The sequence below is a fragment of the Clinocottus analis genome, unplaced genomic scaffold (assembly GCF_023055335.1).
Source record: "Clinocottus analis isolate CAN_PGR_092001 unplaced genomic scaffold, fCliAna1.0.p SCAF_2, whole genome shotgun sequence".
Lineage (NCBI taxonomy): Eukaryota > Metazoa > Chordata > Actinopteri > Perciformes > Cottidae > Clinocottus > Clinocottus analis.
The window spans coordinates 479837-499839 of NW_027175931.1; the positions used below are offsets into that span (position 1 = coordinate 479837).

The 20003-nt window shown below is 49.3% G+C and overlaps 2 protein-coding genes across 2 annotated transcripts in view; both read left to right on the forward strand.

Annotated features, from left to right (window-relative positions):
- The window catches only part of col4a4 (collagen, type IV, alpha 4), a 20613-nt gene extending 7589 nt beyond the window's left edge, over window positions 1-13024 (forward strand). The window contains exons 9-46 of the mRNA XM_068584879.1: window positions 832-894; window positions 1035-1070; window positions 1277-1318; window positions 1445-1525; window positions 1662-1706; window positions 2057-2119; window positions 2272-2316; window positions 2467-2520; window positions 2969-3029; window positions 3110-3214; window positions 3298-3453; window positions 3637-3726; window positions 4031-4191; window positions 4282-4354; window positions 4472-4578; window positions 4669-4852; window positions 5012-5080; window positions 5181-5288; window positions 5421-5489; window positions 5582-5731; window positions 5869-6030; window positions 6190-6357; window positions 6428-6571; window positions 6681-6788; window positions 7106-7284; window positions 7384-7447; window positions 7549-7623; window positions 7741-7848; window positions 7961-8068; window positions 8857-8928; window positions 9595-9723; window positions 9807-9914; window positions 9997-10152; window positions 10256-10504; window positions 10682-10798; window positions 10913-11101; window positions 11835-12118; window positions 12743-13024. Of these exons, the coding sequence (XP_068440980.1) occupies window positions 832-894; window positions 1035-1070; window positions 1277-1318; window positions 1445-1525; window positions 1662-1706; window positions 2057-2119; window positions 2272-2316; window positions 2467-2520; window positions 2969-3029; window positions 3110-3214; window positions 3298-3453; window positions 3637-3726; window positions 4031-4191; window positions 4282-4354; window positions 4472-4578; window positions 4669-4852; window positions 5012-5080; window positions 5181-5288; window positions 5421-5489; window positions 5582-5731; window positions 5869-6030; window positions 6190-6357; window positions 6428-6571; window positions 6681-6788; window positions 7106-7284; window positions 7384-7447; window positions 7549-7623; window positions 7741-7848; window positions 7961-8068; window positions 8857-8928; window positions 9595-9723; window positions 9807-9914; window positions 9997-10152; window positions 10256-10504; window positions 10682-10798; window positions 10913-11101; window positions 11835-12118; window positions 12743-13003 (4443 nt within the window). The 3' untranslated portion in view covers window positions 13004-13024. The remainder of the gene's footprint in view (window positions 1-831; window positions 895-1034; window positions 1071-1276; window positions 1319-1444; window positions 1526-1661; window positions 1707-2056; window positions 2120-2271; window positions 2317-2466; window positions 2521-2968; window positions 3030-3109; window positions 3215-3297; window positions 3454-3636; window positions 3727-4030; window positions 4192-4281; window positions 4355-4471; window positions 4579-4668; window positions 4853-5011; window positions 5081-5180; window positions 5289-5420; window positions 5490-5581; window positions 5732-5868; window positions 6031-6189; window positions 6358-6427; window positions 6572-6680; window positions 6789-7105; window positions 7285-7383; window positions 7448-7548; window positions 7624-7740; window positions 7849-7960; window positions 8069-8856; window positions 8929-9594; window positions 9724-9806; window positions 9915-9996; window positions 10153-10255; window positions 10505-10681; window positions 10799-10912; window positions 11102-11834; window positions 12119-12742) is intronic.
- A 1882-nt stretch (window positions 13025-14906) lies between these two features.
- Window positions 14907-19687, forward strand: parlb (presenilin associated, rhomboid-like b). Its single transcript, XM_068584893.1, has 10 exons — window positions 14907-15035; window positions 15972-16185; window positions 16414-16554; window positions 17383-17431; window positions 17533-17628; window positions 18099-18248; window positions 18372-18442; window positions 18714-18815; window positions 19095-19192; window positions 19420-19687. The coding sequence occupies exons 1-10, from the start codon at window positions 14959-14961 to the stop codon at window positions 19535-19537; spliced, it is 1116 nt and encodes a 371-aa protein (XP_068440994.1). The 5' UTR covers window positions 14907-14958; the 3' UTR covers window positions 19538-19687.
- Window positions 19688-20003: the final 316 nt, after the last annotated feature.

Consider the following 20003-nt stretch of genomic DNA (forward strand, 5'->3'; position numbering starts at 1 on the left):
ATTAAGTGTTTAGGTGTTTAGGTGTTAAAGTGTTTAGGTGTTTAAGTGTTTAGGTGTTTAAGTGTTTAGGTGTTTAAGTGTTTAGGTGTTTAAGTGTTTAGGTGTTTAAGTGTTTAGTTAAGGTGTTTAGGTGTTTAGGTGTTTAGGTGTTTAAGTGTTTAGGTGTTTAAGTGTTTAGGTGTTTAAGTGTTTAGGTGTTTAAGTGTTGAGGTGTTTAAGTGTTTAGGTGTTTAAGTGTTTAGGTGTTTAGGTGTTTAAGTGTTTAGTTAAGGTCTTTAGGTGTTTACGTGTTTAGGTGTTTAAGTGTTTAGTTAAGGTGTTTAGGTGTTTAGGTGTTTAGGTGTTTAAGTGTTTAGGTGTTTAAGTGTTTAGGTGTTTAAGTGTTTAGGTGTTTAGGTGTTTAAGTGTTTAGGTGTTTAAGTGTTTAGTTAAGGTGTTTAGGTGTTTAGGTGTTTAAGTGTTTAGGTGTTTAAGTGTTTAGGTGTTTAAGTGTTTAGGTGTTTAAGTGTTTAGGTGTTTAAGTGTTTAGGTGTTTAGGTGTTTAAGTGTTTAGGTGTTTAAGTGTTTAGTTTAGGTGTTTAAGTGTTTAGGTGTTTAAGTGTTTAGTTAAGGTGTTTAGGTGTTTAGGTGTTTAGGTGTTTAAGTGTTTAGGTGTTTAAGTGTTTAGGTGTTTAAGTGTTCTTGCTCTCCTGAGAGCTCAGCTGGTTGTGCAGCCTGGCAGCAGCAGGAAGGAAGGACTTTCTGTAAAACCATTAAATTAGTTTTTTTTTCTGCATCGTGAGTACTTCTACTCTGGTGTGTGTACTTTTACTGAGAGGGTTCTGCCTGCAGGGTGAACTGGGTCTGCCCGGTCCGCTGGGGGTTCTGGGTCCTCCAGGACTCGACGGGACCAACGTGAGTACAAACACAACAAATACACATTATTACTACTGATGAGAAGTATTACCTTCTTAAAACACAGTTACTGTGATACTGGAAATACATGTCAATGCAGTGTTTGTGAATGTACTCACAGTGTGTACATGTCTCTACAGGGTCTCCCTGGTCTGCCCGGCTCCAGGGGCGCGCCTGTAAGTAGTATAAGTACATGTACTCTCGTATTGTACTTACTTGACATACTTTGACTTGTTTATTTAAATTTTCTGCTACTTTATACTTCTTACTTGTACTTCACTACATCTCAGAGGGAAATAAAGTAAATGTTATATATTTGTTAGAAATAATAATTTAATAAATACAATAATTAAAATATTAATTATTAATATATATCTTTCAGGGAGAAAAAGGTCGATCTCTGCCGGGACAGAAAGGAGACGAGGTACAAATATTCAGATTGTTTTACTTTTTACTGTCTGAGGTCAACTTCAGCAGTAGTACTCTTCTAGTAGTATTGCAGTACTGTGCAGTGCTGTGGTACTAGTTCAGTACTGTGTGTCGTCCGCAGGGGGATCAGGGCCTCCAGGGGCCGCCGGGGCCCTTTGAGTACGTGGACCCTCCAGAAGACCTGTACCTGAAAGGAGAGCAGGTGGGCGGGACTTCAGCCGGTTACAGCCAATCAGATTACAGCTGCATACCTTCTAATCCTGTTAATTACTGTGGTTCTACTGTGGTTCTACTGTGCTGTTCTGTTGTTTCTCATGTTGGGTCTGTTGGTTCTCCAGGGCACTCAGGGGCCTAAAGGAGTCTGTGGAAGGCCAGGTCTGCCGGTGAGTTCAGAGATCTGATCCGACATCTGGAACATCTGCTAACGGAGCCTTGGGTTCTCCTGAGCACGGGGTTCTACTGAACATACGGTTCTCCTGAGCTTAGGGTTCTTTTGAACAAAAGGTTCTCCTTAATGTAAGGTTCTCCTGAACACAGGGTTCTCTTGAACACAAGGTTCTTCTTAACATAAGGTTCTCCTGAGCACAGGGTTGACGAGGAGTCTTTTAAAGAACCGGTGGAACCTGGTTGACCTGCGTTATTCATTATGTCATCTATTGAGAACAATATGTTATTGATCACTTATTGATTGTTCTAAGTGTGGAACGTGCAGTGATGATGTTTGTGGTTTCAGGGTCTGGACGCTCTCCCCGGGACCAAAGGAGAGAAAGGCATTGTGGGGTTTCCTGGTCCCAGAGTGAGTAACCCCACCTTCACCGTGTTGATCAGAGTACATCGGTACTAAAGAGAGAACCTTTGGTTTCCTGATCGATATCCTGATCGTCCCGATTGAAACATGAACATATTGGGATCAATAATAAACTCACATAATGTGTCTGTTGGTCTCAGGGATTCTCTGGTCTCTCTGGTCTGCCCGGCAACAGAGGACTCAAGGTGAGCTGACTGTGAAAATGTAAAAGCTGCTCTGATAACAATAATAATAATAATAATTATTATTATTATTATTCATACTATGACTTACTAACTATACAAAGACCTCTCAGCCAACCAGAAACCAATATTTTCCCTGTTTTAATGTTTCAGGGGATTCCAGGAAGTCCAGGTCTCCCAGGTCTGATTGGACGAGAGGGTCCGAAGGTCAGTCTGACCAATCACAGACAGGGATGGAATAACCAGAGGCTCCTCTGATTGGTCACTTTGAAAACTGACCAGAGACGCTTGTGCATATGATTTATAAGAACAGGGTATTCCTGCATAAGAGTACATGAATACCGGATCATTACCTTTACTTTCAGGAGGGCTTCTGGACCTCTGGCGCAGATGAAGAACAAACGCAACGTTCACTTACTCCTCGGTTTCCTGCTGAAGTCCAGCAGCTCCTTTACCTTTCTGCTCCTCGTGTGAATTTAGTCTTTTCAAAACAAAACTCCACCTTCACAGCAAACACAGGAAACATCTCATTGCGTAATCTAGGAACTCCAAACACATGACCGTTCGTAGGTTGAGGAGAGGAAAACAAACGAGCATCAGAACCATAAGAACATCTCAGCTTTAGTGGCTTCATCAATAACATGTTCTATTGCAGGGCATGCTGGGAGATCTGGGTCCCAAAGGCCTCCCCCAGAACGTGGTCGTCACACACTCAGGTACGGATCAATACGCAGCGATCCATCAGCTGACGGGTCGCGGCGGTCTGTTGTCGGCTGACGTCCTCGTTGTCTTCCAGGTGACGTTGGAGACCCCGGGGCCCCCGGACCCAGGGGCCCTCCAGGAGACCTGGGGCTCATGGGGATGCACGGCCCCCCCGGAGGTCCCGGCCGATCCGTACCGGGTCAGTACTTGCGGCACATTTACAATTCCGTCATTTTTAAGGCGGCGTGACTATGAATACAGTTTTCTGTGGTTCCTCTTCAGGTCCGGCAGGTGCTGAGGGTCTGAAGGGAAGTGCAGGGTCCAGAGGGGACAAAGGAGATCCAGGTCAGGTGTACAGAGACAGACCCACACCTGGAGAACCTGGGAAACCAGGATATCCTGGACCCAGAGGACTGAAAGGAGAGCAGGGGAGACCAGGTTGGTGTCACACCTGTGGTTTTATACCTGAGCTCCCTCACCTGTCCGTCAGAACCACCTGGTGATGTCACAAGCTGAAGATATCTAAATCTGCTCGCTGAAGTTGTCTTTATTTCATAATATTGATGATCAAAAGCGGTCACTTGCTGTTGCGTCCTGCTGACTTCCTGTTATTTGCTTAAGGTAGTTACTGTCTTCCCGGGGCTCAAGGAGAGTCTGGGCCTCCAGGTGATCGGGGGCCCCCGGCGGTCCAAGGCTTGCTCGGGTTCAAAGGTCAGTGTCTGGACGTATTGATAGATTAATAATCGATTGAAAGTTTCAGCTCGTTTAGTTTGACGAACAGATGAAAATTTAAACGAAAACACTTCAATCATCTCTTATTTGTTTTATTCCATCCACGTTTTTTATGAGCACGTTTAATTTGCACATTAATCTTTAAAAAAAGACTGTAAATATCTGTGTTTGTGTCGTGTGAGTCATCATTTATTACACTCATCAGGTTTAATAGAAAGAGCAGAGGCCCCAGGACGAGTGCCTGAGGAACCCCACATGTTTTAAATCTACCTCTGTGTTTCAGGTAGTCCTGGCGACTGTTTTTGCGGCCCCCCAGTCGTACTGAGGGGCCCCCTCGGCCTTGTGGGAGACCTGGGGTCTCCAGGGTTTCCAGGATCTCCAGGGGCCCCGGGTCTGAGAGGAGTGGAAGGTTTACCCGGAGACACAGGAGAGCGCGGACGTCAGGTGGGTCACCAGACCACAGGCTCATAGGTCTGAGGAGAGCGGCCAGCTGGTTGGATTGGGCCGTTTACTGGTTGATGGTTTTGTTTGCAGGGCCTGGGAGGATTTCCAGGTGTCAAAGGGTTCAAAGGTCAGAAGGGAGATTTCACCATGGTGGATTTTAAAGGTGAGTTTGACCTTTAAATTCTTACTTTACTCCCTTGCCTTAACAGTTTTTGGGAAAAGACTTTAGCCGCGATGTCCCGTCGGTTTTCTATGGTTCTGATCGGACTTTTGTCTCCAGGTGAGAAAGGAAACATTGGCCAGCAAGGCCCTCCAGGCAGGCAAGGACTCTCAGGGAGAAAAGGACTCAATGGGCCCCCGGGCGCTCCTGGAAGCCCCGGCCCAGAGGTCAGTCAGACAATCTGGGTGAACTCATTTTGAAAACCTTGAAGACCAACAAGACCTTCGTCTTCATATCGTTCTTGTATTTCTTGTCAGGGTGAAAGTTTCGCCAGTTCTCCTGGAGAAAGAGGCTTCCCTGGATACCCGGGGCAAAAGGGCTCATCAGGGCCTTCAGGCCTGACGGGGCGAGGTGTCGTCGGAGCAGTAGGACAACGTGGGGACCCTGGGAGCCCGGGACCTGAAGGACTCCTGGGCCCCTCGGGACCGAAGGGGGTCAAAGGTGGAGATCAATCGAATGTTAACTTTGAATGAAGACCTCAACAATCTACTCTTTCATTCGGTCTCCCAAAACTCCAACTTTGACTCCTCCCATGTCATAGTTTACCCCTCCAACTCCATGACTCCTCCTCTTCCTGTTTCACGCCTCTTTTTTCTGCAGGCGACACTCTGCCCTGTGTGCCCAGAAACCCCGGCCACCCTGGTGAGAAAGGAGACATTGGAGATGCAGGTGATCATGATCTACAACACCTGTCTGCCTGCTGACCTGTCTGTCTGACTCCCTCATCACATGTTCGTCTGACCTGCTGCTCACCTGTCTGTCTCTCCAGGTTACAGAGGACTGCCGGGTCCGCCTGGTTTCCGTGGCGTCACTGGACCTGATGGACCTAAAGGGGACAATGGTCGGCCTGGACTGCTTGGACCACCTGGACGACAAGGTACCGGAACACACCTTTACCACGTCAACTCCTGTACAACTCACACCTGTACCAGACCCGCACCACACCCCAACTACACCCTACCACACCTGTACCACACCTGTCCTACATTATCCTCTCCTCCTCCTGCAGGACCTCCAGGTTCTGTTGGTGATACCGGAAAAGAAGGATCTGAAGGCTTCAGTTATGGTGGCGATCCAGGTAGAGACACCTGTCCACAGGTACCATTGTCTGTTGACCCTCTTCATTAAGCAAACTCAGTGACTTTAAAGCTTTGTCATTATGTTCACCAGGTTCTCCGGGGCTCCCAGGCTCTTTTGGACTCAGGGGCCCAGCAGGTGAGTCTGATGTTGGGCCCTCGGGACCCATTGGCTTCCCGGGACGTCTGGGCTCCCAGGGACCTAAAGGAGTCCCCGGCCTCCCTGGCGTCAGTGGACTAAAAGGTGAAGTACTGGACCTGAATATCAATAAATGAATAAAACAAAACTACAACTGGATTTAGTTTTTAAATAATTATGAGTTCCCAAAAATGGTCAAATGTAAATTTATATGTTGAGAATTATTTCCTGTGTATGTCCAGGACTCCCGGGTCTGGCAGGGGGCCCCGGAGTTGAGGGCCAGAGAGGACAAGATGGGGCCCCTGGTAGAACTGGCCCCCAGGGGCCCAAATCTGACTTCTGTGACGCAGGGAAACCTGGTGCCAGTGGCCTTTTCGGCCCTCAAGGACCCATAGGGCCACCAGGTAAAATCTGGCTCCTAAAGACGCTAATTATACTTTACTTCACTTTACTTATTTCACTGTATTTACTTATTTCACTTCTCTTTTGTTAACGTCACATAATTTTTCGTCACTTTACTTCACCCTGCATAGATTTACTCATCATATCATATTCATGTTCAGGTTTTTCTGGGGAGAAAGGTGAGATCGGGCAGGAGGGTACTCCAGGTTATGGCCCTCAAGGCCCTCAAGGAAAACCAGGCTCTCCAGGTTTCTCAGGATACCCGGGGCCCCAGGGCCCCTCTGGGCCCGGTGGAGACTCTGGACTGCCCGGGCTCTGCGGTCAGACAGGTAACCAAAACACATGAGTTTAAATGTTTCCTGATTACTGGTTCACAGAAATACTAACCGCCTATTTTAGGTCCGATGGGGCCGCAGGGCCAGGCCGGAGGGCCGGGGGCCCCTGGACGGACCGGGGCCCTCGGACCCCTGGGGAGGCAGGGGGAGAGAGGATCCAACGGACGAGACGGAGGTCCAGGATGTGAAGGTCGGAAAGGAGAGAAAGGTACTCGGTTCTCCTACAACACTGTGAGAGTAACTCTATAGAACTACTATAGTTCCACTCTTGTACTACTACTACTGGACCGGGATGAACCCATGTGTGTCCCCTGCAGGCTGTAAAGGGGCCCCGGGGCCTCCAGGAGAGACCAAGGGCGTCCCCATCAAAGGAGACAGAGGGAAAGATGGACCCCCTGGAACCAACGGCTTTCCTGGACCACGAGGTCAGTTATGATGTCTATTCTTGGTTTGTGAAAACATGAAGCATAGACTTCTATACAACCAGAGGAGTCGCCCCCTGGTGGTCAGGAGAGAGAATGCAGCTTTAACACATGAAGCATAGACTTCTATACAACCAGAGGAGTTGCCCCCTGGTGGTCAGGAGAGAGAATGCAGCTTCAACACATGAAGCATAGACAATAACAATAATAGCAGCAGAACTGAACCCCATAAAAAAACTTCCCATGATGCCCTGCATGCCTCTGTGATGTGTGAGTGGATCCTGCGGTGAGCGTTTTAACATTAAATTCACTCTCTACAGGAAATAAAGGTTTCCAAGGTCCTCCTGGTAAGCTGGGGTGTCAGGGCGTCAACGGACCCGTAGGCGCCATAGGACTTCTGGGACCACCTGGGCCCGACGGACCACCGGGGCCTTCAGGATCACCTGGAGGCCCCGGACCAACCGGATTCATCGGCTTCCCAGGGGAGACCGGAGATCCGGTAAGATAGAAGACTTTTATTTTTATTTTACCAAACAACCAGAATCTTTTCTGCTTATTTTGTCAAATATTCAGAAATATTGATCTATTTTGGCCGCAGGGTGATCCGGGCTGTCCAGGAAAGGATGGAGAACCCGGCCACCAAGGATGTACTGGATCCAAAGGTATCAACTAACCCCGAACACCTTCACCGAGACTTTTGGAACCTTTCATGCATGAAGCACGGAAAGACATCTTGCTTTTTTCTCCATGTGTGATGCTTCAGGTGATAAAGGAGACTCCGTTAGTTGTTCTGGTCCTCCTGGAGACGAGGGGCCTTTTGGAGACTTGGGGCCCCAAGGTGAGGACCTGGTTCTGGTTCAGCTGCAGAGAAACTCAGAATGAAGACAATCAGCAGCGTGACTGTGATTTTAATGAAGGCGAGTTTATTGGTGAATCAGCTGTTTGTCTCTCTCAGGACCGCCTGGACCTCAAGGAATTCCTGGAAGACCCGGTTTCCTCGGGGTTCCAGGACAAAGAGGATGCAAAGGAGATCCAGGCCATCAGGGGGAACTGGGTCCACCAGGTACAGAAGCCCACCTGGACCGCATCAAGTCTTTACACCTTGTTTCTGTAACATGAAGTCATAGGACCTGAACCAAGACTCTTTACTTGTCTGCCTGTCTGGTTCATTCCAGGTGTGGTCGGTCCCTCGGGTCCCAGAGGCCGGTCCGGTCTTCCAGGTCTTCCTGGTGAAGCAGGTGCTGATGGGCCTCCAGGACCTCTCGGCTTCCTGGGACTTCCAGGTCAGAGCTGAACCCCAGACTGCTGTCATGTGACTTCTTTAACTCTAATATCCTTCAAAGGAGCAGGAGAGGTCACTTGTAAACTTGTGACGCCGCTTCTCCGGATACCTGACGAACACATTATACAGTCCAGACCCCACCTCGATCCGGATCACCTTGAGAACCCAGCACACAATGTCTGGTCACCTGACTCCTCCTCCTGTCAAAATAAAAGCTCCAGATGAGTTGTTCCTGTGAGGCGGCGATACAGAAAGATTTACAGTTTTCTACCGTTGTTTATTTTACTTACTTTCAGGGTTGCACATTGTGGCCAATAGATTTCATGACTTTTAACCAGTTTTCATGACTTTTAACCAATTTTCCATGACTTTAAACTAAATGTCCATGAGCAAACATTGTGTGAAATGTGTGTGTAAACAGTAAAAGTGATAAAATGTAGTATTTAAACTAACAATGAGGATTCAAAGCATACAGTAAACCTTAAATGACTCAAATGAATGAGAGACAATAGTTTATTAAAAGAATAAACATTTATATAGATGCCTGTATGTATGCTGCTGATATGTTGAGCCTCTTTCTTTTAAAAGCAGATTTATTATTTAAACTAAATGAACACATGAATATAACACATTTACACCACTTTTATACAACTTTAAGGATTTCTTTTGAAGGACTTTTCCAGGCCTGGGAATAACCATTTTCCCAGGTTTCCCATCAGCGTATGAATCCTGTACATATTTCAGTTCACACGCGTGAGATTAATTTCGTGGATGTTTTTGGTGCGTCAGGTCCTCCTGGACCGCTCGGCCTTCACGGACTGGACGGACTGAAGGGAGTGAAGGGCGACATGGGGACCAGAGGTACGAGTCCGTTCATCTCCTCATGTATTCACAGGAAGTCCTTCCTTCCTGCTGCCGCCAGGCTGCACGACCAGCTGAGCTCTCAGTGGACCACGGACACTTCAACACTTTAACACTTCAACACTTTAACACTTCAACACTTTAACACTTTAATCTCTTTGGCCACTTTAATTACGCTCATCATCTGGTGCAATATATAAAAGATTCAAATACTTTTCATACACTGGTTTTACTCCGTCTATTTATTATCGCGACTGTATTCTTCTTTACTTTTCATTTCCCCACTAACAAACATTATTTTATCTTATCTTACATATAAAAAAGGCCCAACTAAGCTGCGGTGTTGTGAATTTGGTCAGATTCGTTATGTACTTCTGAATGTCTGCAGGTGGAGACGTGATAAGTAATGAAAAACAACAAACTGAATTCTGTAAAAAAAAATACATAACGATTAAAGTTAGGGACCGAAATGTCTGTTTCGTATCATTGATTATTAATAATCTAAATAATGTTCATGTCCACCCTAGTCTGTGGTTTTTATTGATGGTGGTTTTACAGCAGAATCCTGTTTGTGTGGAAACTCATTAAACTTTGGTTCCAGACGTTCATGAGACTTCAATTAAGTTTTGTATAAAGTTGAGTCATCAGCGGCGTGTCTCTGTTCAGGTCTGGGGCAATCGGGTGCTCCTGGTTGTCTTGGTCTTCCAGGCGATAAAGGTCCTCCGGGTCCCCCGGGACCGATGGGTTCATCCCAGAACGGCCCTCCGGGGCCCACGGGACCCCCAGGGGCCAAAGGTCAGTAACAGTGTGTCAGGGTCAGCATGGGACAGACCAGCAGGGACCCAGCAGTTGGACTGAAGGCTCTTTATGTGTCGTAGGACCGCCAGGGGATTCGGGACCTCCAGGTGAACCCGGACCAGACTGCAAAGCTCCGATCCCAGGACCTGCTGGAGATCCTGGTCCTACTGGACCAGATGGAGAGCCAGGTGAGGCTTTCACTTCTGGGTTCAGACAACTTCAACACATAGATCACACTGGATGACCTCCGAACTTTGTTTGGTGTTTAAGGGTGTGCTGGTGAGATGGGGGATCCGGGTCAGAACCCTCCAGTACCTGGGGACGATGGGGACAACGGGGACACAGGTTGCCAGGGGCCAGGGGGCCTACAAGGACCTCAGGGGCCCGATGGACTGCCAGGGATCCCAGGAAATACGGGAGTGAAAGGTTCAGACTGTCGTTTCTTTCAATCTTTGCAGATGCTAAACTCCAAATCCAAAGCATACCTGTTGCCTTTCATGAGCTCGGCTTCATCTGTGTGTGTGATCAGGTCTGCGGGGGTCTTCTGGTCTGATGGGACTGCCTGGTAATCGGGGTTCTAGAGGCTGCACCGGTCCCGATGGACCACCAGGACCAAAGGGATCCACTGGACCGGTGGGTCCAAAGGGCGAGGTGGGACGAGTCTCATCTTGTCCTACTTACCCTCCCGCGATGCCGGGTCCCCCAGGACCCCCCGGCCCCGACGGTCTGGATGGAGATGTCGGCGTCCAGGGAGAAACCGGCCGGACAGGACCCAAAGGTGAGACACAGTCCGTGGTCCAGGTCATGGTGACCTTCATCGCGTCCCATCCAGACCTGATCCTCCTCTCTGCTCCGAAGAACCGATCCCACCCAAAGTCATCCCAATGAAATCAAATCCAGAACTACAAACATCAGTTTTGTTCTGGTCATGAAGGTGATTGACGATGTGTTCCAGGTAGGAAGGGGGAGATCGGGTGCGAGGGACCAATAGGCCCCGAGGGGCCCTCGGGTCCAGATGGAGGCCGAGGAGAGCCAGGCCGGCCGGGGAAGCGCGGCGTCGTGGGAGCCAAAGGTGAGACCTGGACCCGTCTGTCTCTCTGACTCGCTGCTGGAGTCACATTGTTGTGTATCACCTGTGTGGGTTTGGTTTTGTTGATGTACCTACCTGTGGTCTTTGCTGTGTCAGGTGATCCTGGACCAATCGGTGACCGCGGCCCTCGTGGACCAAACAAAAACTTGAACTCTGGCTTCTTGTTGGTGTTGCACAGCCAATCGAAGGCTGTTCCCTCCTGTCCACGCGACATGAGGGTCCTCTGGGTCGGATACAGTCTGCTGTACCTGGAGGGCCAGGAGAAGGCCCACACTCAGGACCTGGGTACATATATTATACACATATTATACACATATACTGTACGAGTATGTCTGAAACAACCTCTATTGCTGGTTTGTTTATGTGGAGGAAGTCTCAGATATCCAGGAAGGCTGTGTTCACTGCAGCTTCTACGAACCCCAAATAAACTGTTCAGCTTTCCTTTAATGGGACAAAACGCTGCCGAAACAACGACATGACGATGCCGCTTTGTTAAAACTCTGAATTCAACTTTTGTTTGTTCTCGACAAGCATTAAAACTTTTGAAACGCTTGTTTTTTTAATGGAGTCTGGTTCGATCAGTGCTAAGCTATGCTAACAATGTAGCAGGTTCATACAGGTGAAAATATGGCAGTGTGTTTTATATTTATATACACAAACAAATAGCTTCATCTGGTTTGTGTACCAATACGACGTATCGTAGAGTTCTGCACGGATACAATATTGTTTTCCTTCATTTCTGATTCAACGACTTCAGCGACGACAGAAGAATCTCTCCATCGATCGTCTGTTTGACACACAAGTTCAACACATTTCTCCTCGTTCTCATGTAAACGTTGACTTTGTACGTCGTTATAATCCCGTGTCCCTATTGGAGGAGTTTATGGAGTTTGTCTTCAGTTCAGTTAGTTCCTTCTTCCTCTGATGTTTCAGAGAATAAAGGAACCAGCAACATTGAGTGTCAATAAGATGCTCCAGGAATAAAGCAGCGCGCTGTGGATGCTCTCCCTGTGTGCAGGTCAGGCCGGGTCCTGCATGCGGGTCTTCTCCACGATGCCGTTCTCCTCCTGCAACATGGGAAAATGCTCCTACGCCAGCCGGAACGACAAATCCTATTGGCTGTCGACGACGGCCGCCGTCCCCAGCGTCCCGGTGGGCGGGGCCTCCATCGAGGAACACATCAGCCGCTGCGCCGTGTGCGAGGCGCCGTCCTCCCCGGTGGCTCTGCACAGCCAGACGGCCGGCCAGCCGGCGTGCCCCCCCCGCTGGAGGAGCCTGTGGACGGGGTACTCCTTCCTCATGGTGGGTACTGCAGGGAGTACTACAAGTACTACTACACTGTGCAGGGGGTACTACAAGTACTATGAACACTGTTATACTATCTACTACTACTACTACTACTACTACTACTACTACTACTACTACTGCTACTACTACTGCGACTACTACAGTACTATTATACTATCTTTACTACTACCACAGTACTGCTAATGGTGCTACTGACTATACTACTACTACTGTTACTGCAGTCCTAAAAATATTGGTACTACTACGACTACTGTACTGCTACTGATAATGATGCTGCTACTAATTATACTCCTACTAGTACTACTACGACTACAGTACTGCTACTGATGATGGTGCTACTGACACTACTACTATTAATACTGTAATACTACTTCTACTATTACAATACTTCTACTACTGCAAGACATGCCTACTACTAAAATATCTACTACTGCTAATACCACTTCCGCTAGCACGTACTAGACCAAAGGCAATACTACCACTAATACTTCATGAAACTGCTAATACTCCCACTGCAGTACCCGGTGTACTTCCTGTTGTTCGGTAAACTCTCAGCTGGAACGCTTCTGTCTGTCCTGCTCACGGTGTTGATGATGTCACTTCCTGGTTGCGTCGCAGCACACGGGAGCCGGCGACGAGGGCGGCGGCCAGTCTCTGACGTCGTCGGGCAGCTGCCTGACGGACTTCAGGGCCCAGCCCTTCGTGGAGTGCCAGGGGCCCCGAGGAACCTGCCACTACTTCGCCAACATCTACAGCTTCTGGCTGACGCGGGTGGAGACGACGGCCTCCGAGCTCGACCACGGCACCTCCACCACGCTGACCGAGGGCCGGCAGCAGAGGGAGAGCATCGGGAGGTGCAGCGTCTGCATGAGGGAGTGAGGAAGAGGAGGAGGAGCCTCCTCTTCCTCCTCATGCAGAGCCTGAGACGACGGTCAGGAAGAGACTCTTTGGTGTGTCTCTGAGAGGAGAGACTGTCATGTTCAAGATAACGTCACAGATCAACCAACCAACCAATCAATTAACAAATCAACCAACCAACCAACCAACCAACCAATCAATCAATCAAACAATTAACCAATCAGCCAACCAATCAACCAACCAATTAACAAACCAATCAATCAACCAACCAATCAACCAATGTTGCTTTCATATTAATTAATCAATATTCTCCTTCTGTGTGAAAGGTCAAAACAAACCAGAAAGGATGTTAAATATAAAATAGAGATATATTCTAGCATGTGATCATCCTTCAGACTATCGTGGTTCAAATTGGATCAATAACTGAGATCAATAACTCTCTAACAGTAATGGCTTCCCGTCATGGTTCCTCCCAGTTTGAATCACTTCTGATCCACGAACTGAAATCTACAGGAAAATCTACATTTCTGAAAAGTCTCACGTTCATCTCCCAAATGTCAAACTCTCATTCGCTCAGTTTGATCTGGATGAAATTTATTTTGAAAATAATTTTAAAAAGATTACGTCACATCCTGCGATGCAGCCGGCAGGTTTTAGTTGGGGCGGCGGCTGCATGTCATTGGTCCGTCAGCCTCCCGTTAACGAGCCAATCGAGTGAGAAGCTGTGAAATGTTTGACATTAAACCTTGAAACGTGCTTTTGTTCCAGTTTTCTTTCTGACGACTTCAACTGAACGTCGTCATTCATGTTCTTCAGCTTCAGTGTCAAAGCTAAGAGACAAGGTCCCTGTCCGGTCCTGGTTCTGGTTCTGGTTCCGGTCCTGGTCCTGGTTCCGGTTCTGGTCCTAGTTCCGGTCCTGGTTCTGGTTCTGGTCCTGGTCCTGGTCGCGGTTCCGGTCCCGGTTCTGGTCCTGGTTCTGGTTCTGGTCCTGGTCCTGGTCGCGGTTCCGGTCCCGGTTCTGGTCCTGGTTCTGATTCTGGTCCTGGTTCTGGTTCCGGTTCCGGTTCTGGTCCTGATTCCGGTCCTGGTTCTGGTTCCGGTTCTGGTTCTGGTTCTAGTCCTGGTACCGTTCCTGGTTCTGCATCGTCTCTCTGATATTTGTAAATATATTGGAACTCAACCGTTTTCTATTTTTACTGTAAATGTCATCAGAGTATTTATTTAGCATGAAATTAATGTTGGTGCTATTTTGATGTTTAATTTGTTCATTATGCTTTTATTTTGGTAAGTGATGACACGCCCCTCTGCGCCCTCCTACAAAGTAAAATGCATAAAAACATAAACGCGTTTATAACAGAGGACTCTGATCTTTATTGTTTGATTTCATTCTCAGCTCCCATGATGCTTTGCTTTGTTCTACTGCTCAGCAAAAAATGATCTTTATTCAGACAAAACATGATCTCAGATGAGGAAATCAGGTGTACAGAAAGTGGGCGGGGCTGCATTGTTACCTGGGGAGGTGTGTCATCATGGTCTCTATTGTCTGTAATATTTTAATCTCTTTAGTAGGAAACTTCTCACTAACACTTGTGAAGCATTTTATTCTTTGTGGACGGAAAACTTTTCAATAAATCGCATCAATTTCACTCTGAGTTTTTATTTTAGTCCAACAGGCAAAACATTTAGCGCCTGAACGAGCTCAGTAGAGAGAAAGCAGGGGCAAAATATCGGAAAAGATATTAGAAGAAATCCCCAAAATATGAGTCAAATTTGAAAATATTTAAAATAGAAAGAAAGAAAAGTGAAGTAATGGAAATACAGGAATTGTATTGTAATTTATAATACATACAAAGTAATCACTTTTTATTTTAAATATAAATAATTTTACGCCTCCGTCCTCCAGGGGTCGCTGTGGCCCCGCTGTCCGCCGCCGCGCCGCCCCGGTAGTGGTGGCCGCGCTGCGGGTCAGCGGCGTCATGGCGTGGAGGAGCTGTGCGGTTTTGCTCGCGCGGAGCGGACACGATGCTTTACGGAGCTCCGCGAGGGGGGACAGGTCAGTGAGCACAGCCAGGGAGAGGGGCTCTGTTCCGGGGAACTGACCGGAAGTCGTCCGCTGATTGGAGTTTGCGCTGTTAGCTCTGTTAGCTCTGTGTGTGTCTGTGAGCTCTGTGTGTGTGTGTGTGTGTGTGTGTGTGTGTGTGTGTGTGTGTGTGTGTTTGCTCGGTAGCTATATGTGTGTCTGTTAGCTCTGTTAGCTATATGTGTCTGTGTGTGTGTGTGTTAGCTCTGTTAGCTATATGTGTCTGTCTGTGTGTGTGTGTGTGTGTGTGTGTGTGTGTGTGTGTGTGTGTGTGTGTGTTAGCTCTGTTAGCTATATGTGTCTGTGTGTGTGTGTTAGCTCTGTTAGCTATATGTGTCTGTGTGTGTGTGTTAGCTCTGTTAGCTATATGTGTCTGTGTCTATGTGTTAGCTCTGTTAGCTATATGTGTGTGTGTGTGTGTGTGTGTGTGTGTGTGTGTGTGTGTGTGTGTGTGTGTTAGCTCTGTTAGCTATATGTGTCTGTGTGTGTGTTAGCTCTGTTAGCTATATGTGTCTGTCTGTGTGTGTGTGTGTGTTAGCTCTGTTAGCTATATGTGTCTGTGTGTGTGTGTTAGCTCTGTTAGCTATATGTGTCTGTGTCTATGTGTGTGTGTTAGCTCTGTTAGCTATATGTGTCTGTGTGTGTGTGTGTGTGTTTGTGTGTGTGTTTGTGTGTGTTAGCTCTGTTAGCTATATGTGTCTGTGTGTGTGTGTTAGCTCTGTGTGTCTCTGTTAGTATTGTGTCTCTTTGTGTTTCTCTTTATGTCTCTAACATTAGCTGGGTTGCTAACACACCAGATAACACTAACTCGCTAAAGTAACATTAGCTGGGTTGCTAACACAACATTAGCTGGGTAGCTAGCGTAGCTCAGGTGTTCTCTGTTGTTGAACGGTCCCGTTGGTCCACCAGGTGTCCTCACAGCCTCCAGCAGCGGTGCGGCTTCAAGAAAGCCGTCAAGAAACCAGAGCCCAAGAAGGTGGAGCAGCTGGTTCCCCCCCAGGCGGAGGCCTCGGAGGCTCTGGCCCAGCGCCGGGCCCCCGCCCCCCACGCGAAGCACCGGGCTCCGCCCACCTCGCCCCGGGCCTTTGGCCGGCTCTTCAGACCGCTGGTCTTCACCGTGGGGGTAAGGTGGAGACGTTTACCTGTTGCTGCGGACGTTGTTGTGTTTCTGACTCTTGTTGTCTGTCTACGCCTGTTGTATGTGTCTGACTGTTGCTGTACATGTCCAGCTGTTGTCTGTCTGTTGTCTGTCTGTTGTTCTCTTGCTGTTGTTCTCTTGTTGTTGTTGTCTCACTGTTGTGTGTCTGTTTGTCACCGGCGAGCTCACAGACGGGCGTTAACTCCATCTCAGTTTACAGGCTGCTCCTTCGGCTCGGCGGCCATCTGGCAGTACGAGTCTCTCAAGTCTCGAGTCGACAGCTACTTCCACGAGGTCCGAGCCGATTGGCTGGAGAAGCTGCGACCTCAGAAACGAGGAGACGTCCGCAAAGAGGTGAGCCGTCAGGTCTGAGGCTGGTACCGGGTCTGAGGCTGGTACCGGGTGTGAGGCTGGTACCGGGTGTGAGGCTGGTACCGGGTGTGAGGTGTGAGGCTGGTACCGGGTCTGAGGCTGGTACCGGGTGTGAGGCTGGTACCGGGTCTGAGGCTGGTACCGGGTGTGAGGTCTGAGGCTGGTACCGGGTGTGAGGCTGGTACCGGGTGTGAGGTGTGAGGCTGGTACCGGGTGTGAGGCTGGTACCGGGTGTGAGGCTGGTACCGGGTCTGAGACTGGTACCGGGTCTGAGACTGGTACCGGGTGTGAGGCTGGTACCGGGTCTGAGGCTGGTACCGGGTGTGAGGTCTGAGGCTGGTACCGGGTGTGAGGCTGGTACCGGGTGTGAGGTGTGAGGCTGGTACCGGGTCTGAGGCTGGTACCGGGTGTGAGGCTGGTACCGGGTCTGAGACTGGTACCGGGTCTGAGACTGGTACCGGGTCTGAGGCTGGTACCGGGTCTGAGGCTGGTACCGGGTCTGAGGCTGGTACCGGGTGTGAGGTCTGAGGCTGGTACCGGGTCTGAGGCTGGTACCGGGTGTGAGGTCTGAGGCTGGTACCGGGTGTGAGGCTGGTACCGGGTGTGAGGTGTGAGGCTGGTACCGGGTGTGAGGCTGGTACCGGGTGTGAGGTGTGAGGCTGGTACCGGGTGTGAGGCTGGTACCGGGTGTGAGGTGTGAGGCTGGTACCGGGTCTGAGACTGGTACCGGGTCTGAGACTGGTACCGGGTCTGAGGCTGGTACCGGGTGTGATCCACAGGCCGAGCCCTGATTGGCTGTTTGTGTTTCAGATCAACCAATGGTGGAACAGCTTGAGCGAGGGTCAGAAGACGGTCACAGGTGAGACGACGTCACCTTTAACATCCAGAACCTGGATTCCCCTTCAGTCCCATGAGCGTCGTGTAATGATCTGGATTCATAGTGTTAGTCTCTTTTCCCAGGGATCATTGCTGCTAACGCCATCGTGTTCTGCTGTTGGAGGGTTCCGGCTCTGCAGCGCTCCATGATGAAATACTTCACCTCCAACCCGGCGTCCAGTGAGTCTGTTGCTGACAGACGGTTGTCTGACTGCTGTTGTTCTGACTGTTGCCTGACTGTTGCCAGTCTGTCTGACTGTTGCCAGTCTGTCTGACTGTTGCCAGTCTGCCTGACTGTTGCCAGTCTGTCTGACTGTTGCCAGTCTGCCTGACTGTTGCCAGTCTGTCTGACTGTTGCCAGTCTGCCTGACTGTTGCCAGTCTGTCTGACTGTTGCCTGTCTGCCTGACTGTTGCCTGTCTGCCTGACTGTTGCCAGTCTGTCTGACTGTTGCCAGTCTGCCTGACTGTTGCCAGTCTGTCTGACTGTTGCCAGTCTGCCTGACTGTTGCCAGTCTGTCTGACTGTTGCCTGTCTGCCTGACTGTTGCCAGTCTGTCTGACTGTTGCCTGTCTGCCTGACTGTTGCCAGTCTGCCTGACTGTTGCCAGTCTGTCTGACTGTTGCCTGTCTGCCTGTTCCTCTCCCCTCAGAGACGCTGTGCTCTCCCATGCTGCTCTCCACCTTCAGCCACTTCTCCTTCTTCCACATGGCCGCCAACATGTACGTTCTGTGGAGCTTCTCCTCCAGCGCCGTGTCCATGCTGGGCCGAGAGCAGTTCCTGGCCGTGTACCTGTCTGCAGGTCCGTCTGCGCACACACACACCTGCCTGTCTGCACACACACACCTGTCTGTCTGCACACACACACCTGTCTGTCTGTGTGTTGTTGTGTTGTTGAAGTTTACTCTGATCTTTTCTGTTTCAGGTGTTGTTTCTACGTTCTTCAGTTATGTGTGCAAGACGGCCACCGGGAGGTTCGGCCCGTCTCTGGGAGCCGTAAGTCAGACCAGAACTACTGGGACCAGAACTACTGAGACCAGAACTACTGAGACCAGAACTACTGGGACCAGAACTACTGGGACCAGAACTACTTAGAACCAGAACCACTTAGAACAGAACCACTTAGAACAGAACTACTGGGACCAGAACCACTTGGACCACAACCACTTGGACCAGAACCACTCAGACCAGAACCAGCTGTAATGGAACAACTGGTGGACTATGACTGAAGGTTCTGGTCCATGACCCGTCTGTGTTGTGTCCTCAGTCCGGAGCCATCATGGCCGTCCTGGCCGCCGTCTGCACCAAGATGCCTGAAGCCAAGCTGGCCGTCATCTTCCTCCCCATGTTCACCTTCAGCGCCGCCAATGTAAGACACGCCCCCTGACCCGCCCCGACCACGCCCCCTGACCCGCCCCGACCACGCCCCCTGACCCGCCCCGACCACGCCCCCTGACCCGCCCCGACCACGCCCCCCTGACCCGCCCCGACCACGCCCCCTGACCCGCCCCGACCACGCCCCCTGACCCGCCCCGACCACGCCCCCTGACCCGCCCCGACCACGCCCCCTGACCCGCCCCGACCACGCCCCCTGACCCGCCCCTGCCTGACTGACAGCAGCGATCTCATCCTCTCTCTCTGTCTGCAGGCGCTGAAGGCCATCGTCGCCATGGACACGGCCGGTGTGATTATGGGATGGAAGTTCTTCGACCACGCGGCTCATCTGGGCGGAGCCTTGTTTGGAATGTGAGTCACATGACTCAATGGAGGCGTTCAGGAAGTTTGTGTTCCAGCAAAGAACCGAACCTTTAAAGTCTGAACGCACAAACACCAGAGTCCTCAAATCAGTGTTTTCATCAATGGAGTCTGGTGGTTATGACTTCAGCTGGCGCCTGTATGATGATGATGATGAAGAAGGTCTGTGATTGGTGGAGGGGTGTAACTTCCCATCATGCTCTCTGTTCCCTCATCAGCTGGTACATCCTGTTCGGTCACGAGCAGATCTGGAAGAACCGAGAACCTTTTGTGAAGCGCTGGCACGACCTGAGAAGCGGAGGGGGCGGAGCTAACGGAGGGGGCGGAGCCGTGTAGGACGCTGGAACTCCGGGGCTGCTGGGAAATCGTGTAAAGATGTATAAATGTACAGAAGCCGAGCCACCGGGAGACTCACGTTCGTATTTATAAACAATCATCATGTGTTGCAATTATTCAGATAATAAACCTTATTGTTTTTCTCTTTGACTGTTTTTTGTTCTCGTCTGTTTATTATTCAGAGAAATAATCTCTATCGTTAAACTATTAAGAATTAAACAATTAATTTAAGGCTTTAATACAAATTAAATATTAAATTCACATCACTTTCTCTCTAAAAATGAGATGAAGTCGTTTCTTTCTGCTTTCTTTCAAATAAAACAAAAATAATGTAAAGCGAGTCTGTTTATTTACTCATGATGTCATCAGCTTCCCTCTAAGCCCCGCCCCCTTCACAGCGGTCAGGGAAAACAAACAAAATCCAGATTATCTTCATTTTTATATATTTTTAAAAATGACTGATCTT

Coding starts and splice junctions, on each gene's coding strand:
- parlb (XM_068584893.1), top strand. CDS start 14,959: ATGGCGTGGAGGAGCTGTGCGGTTTTGCTCGCGCGGAGCGGACACGAT. Junction 15,036..15,971: donor AGCTCCGCGAGGGGGGACAG/GTCAGTGAGCAC, acceptor TTGGTCCACCAG/GTGTCCTCACAGCCTCCAGC. Junction 18,443..18,713: donor TCGGCCCGTCTCTGGGAGCC/GTAAGTCAGACC, acceptor TTGTGTCCTCAG/TCCGGAGCCATCATGGCCGT.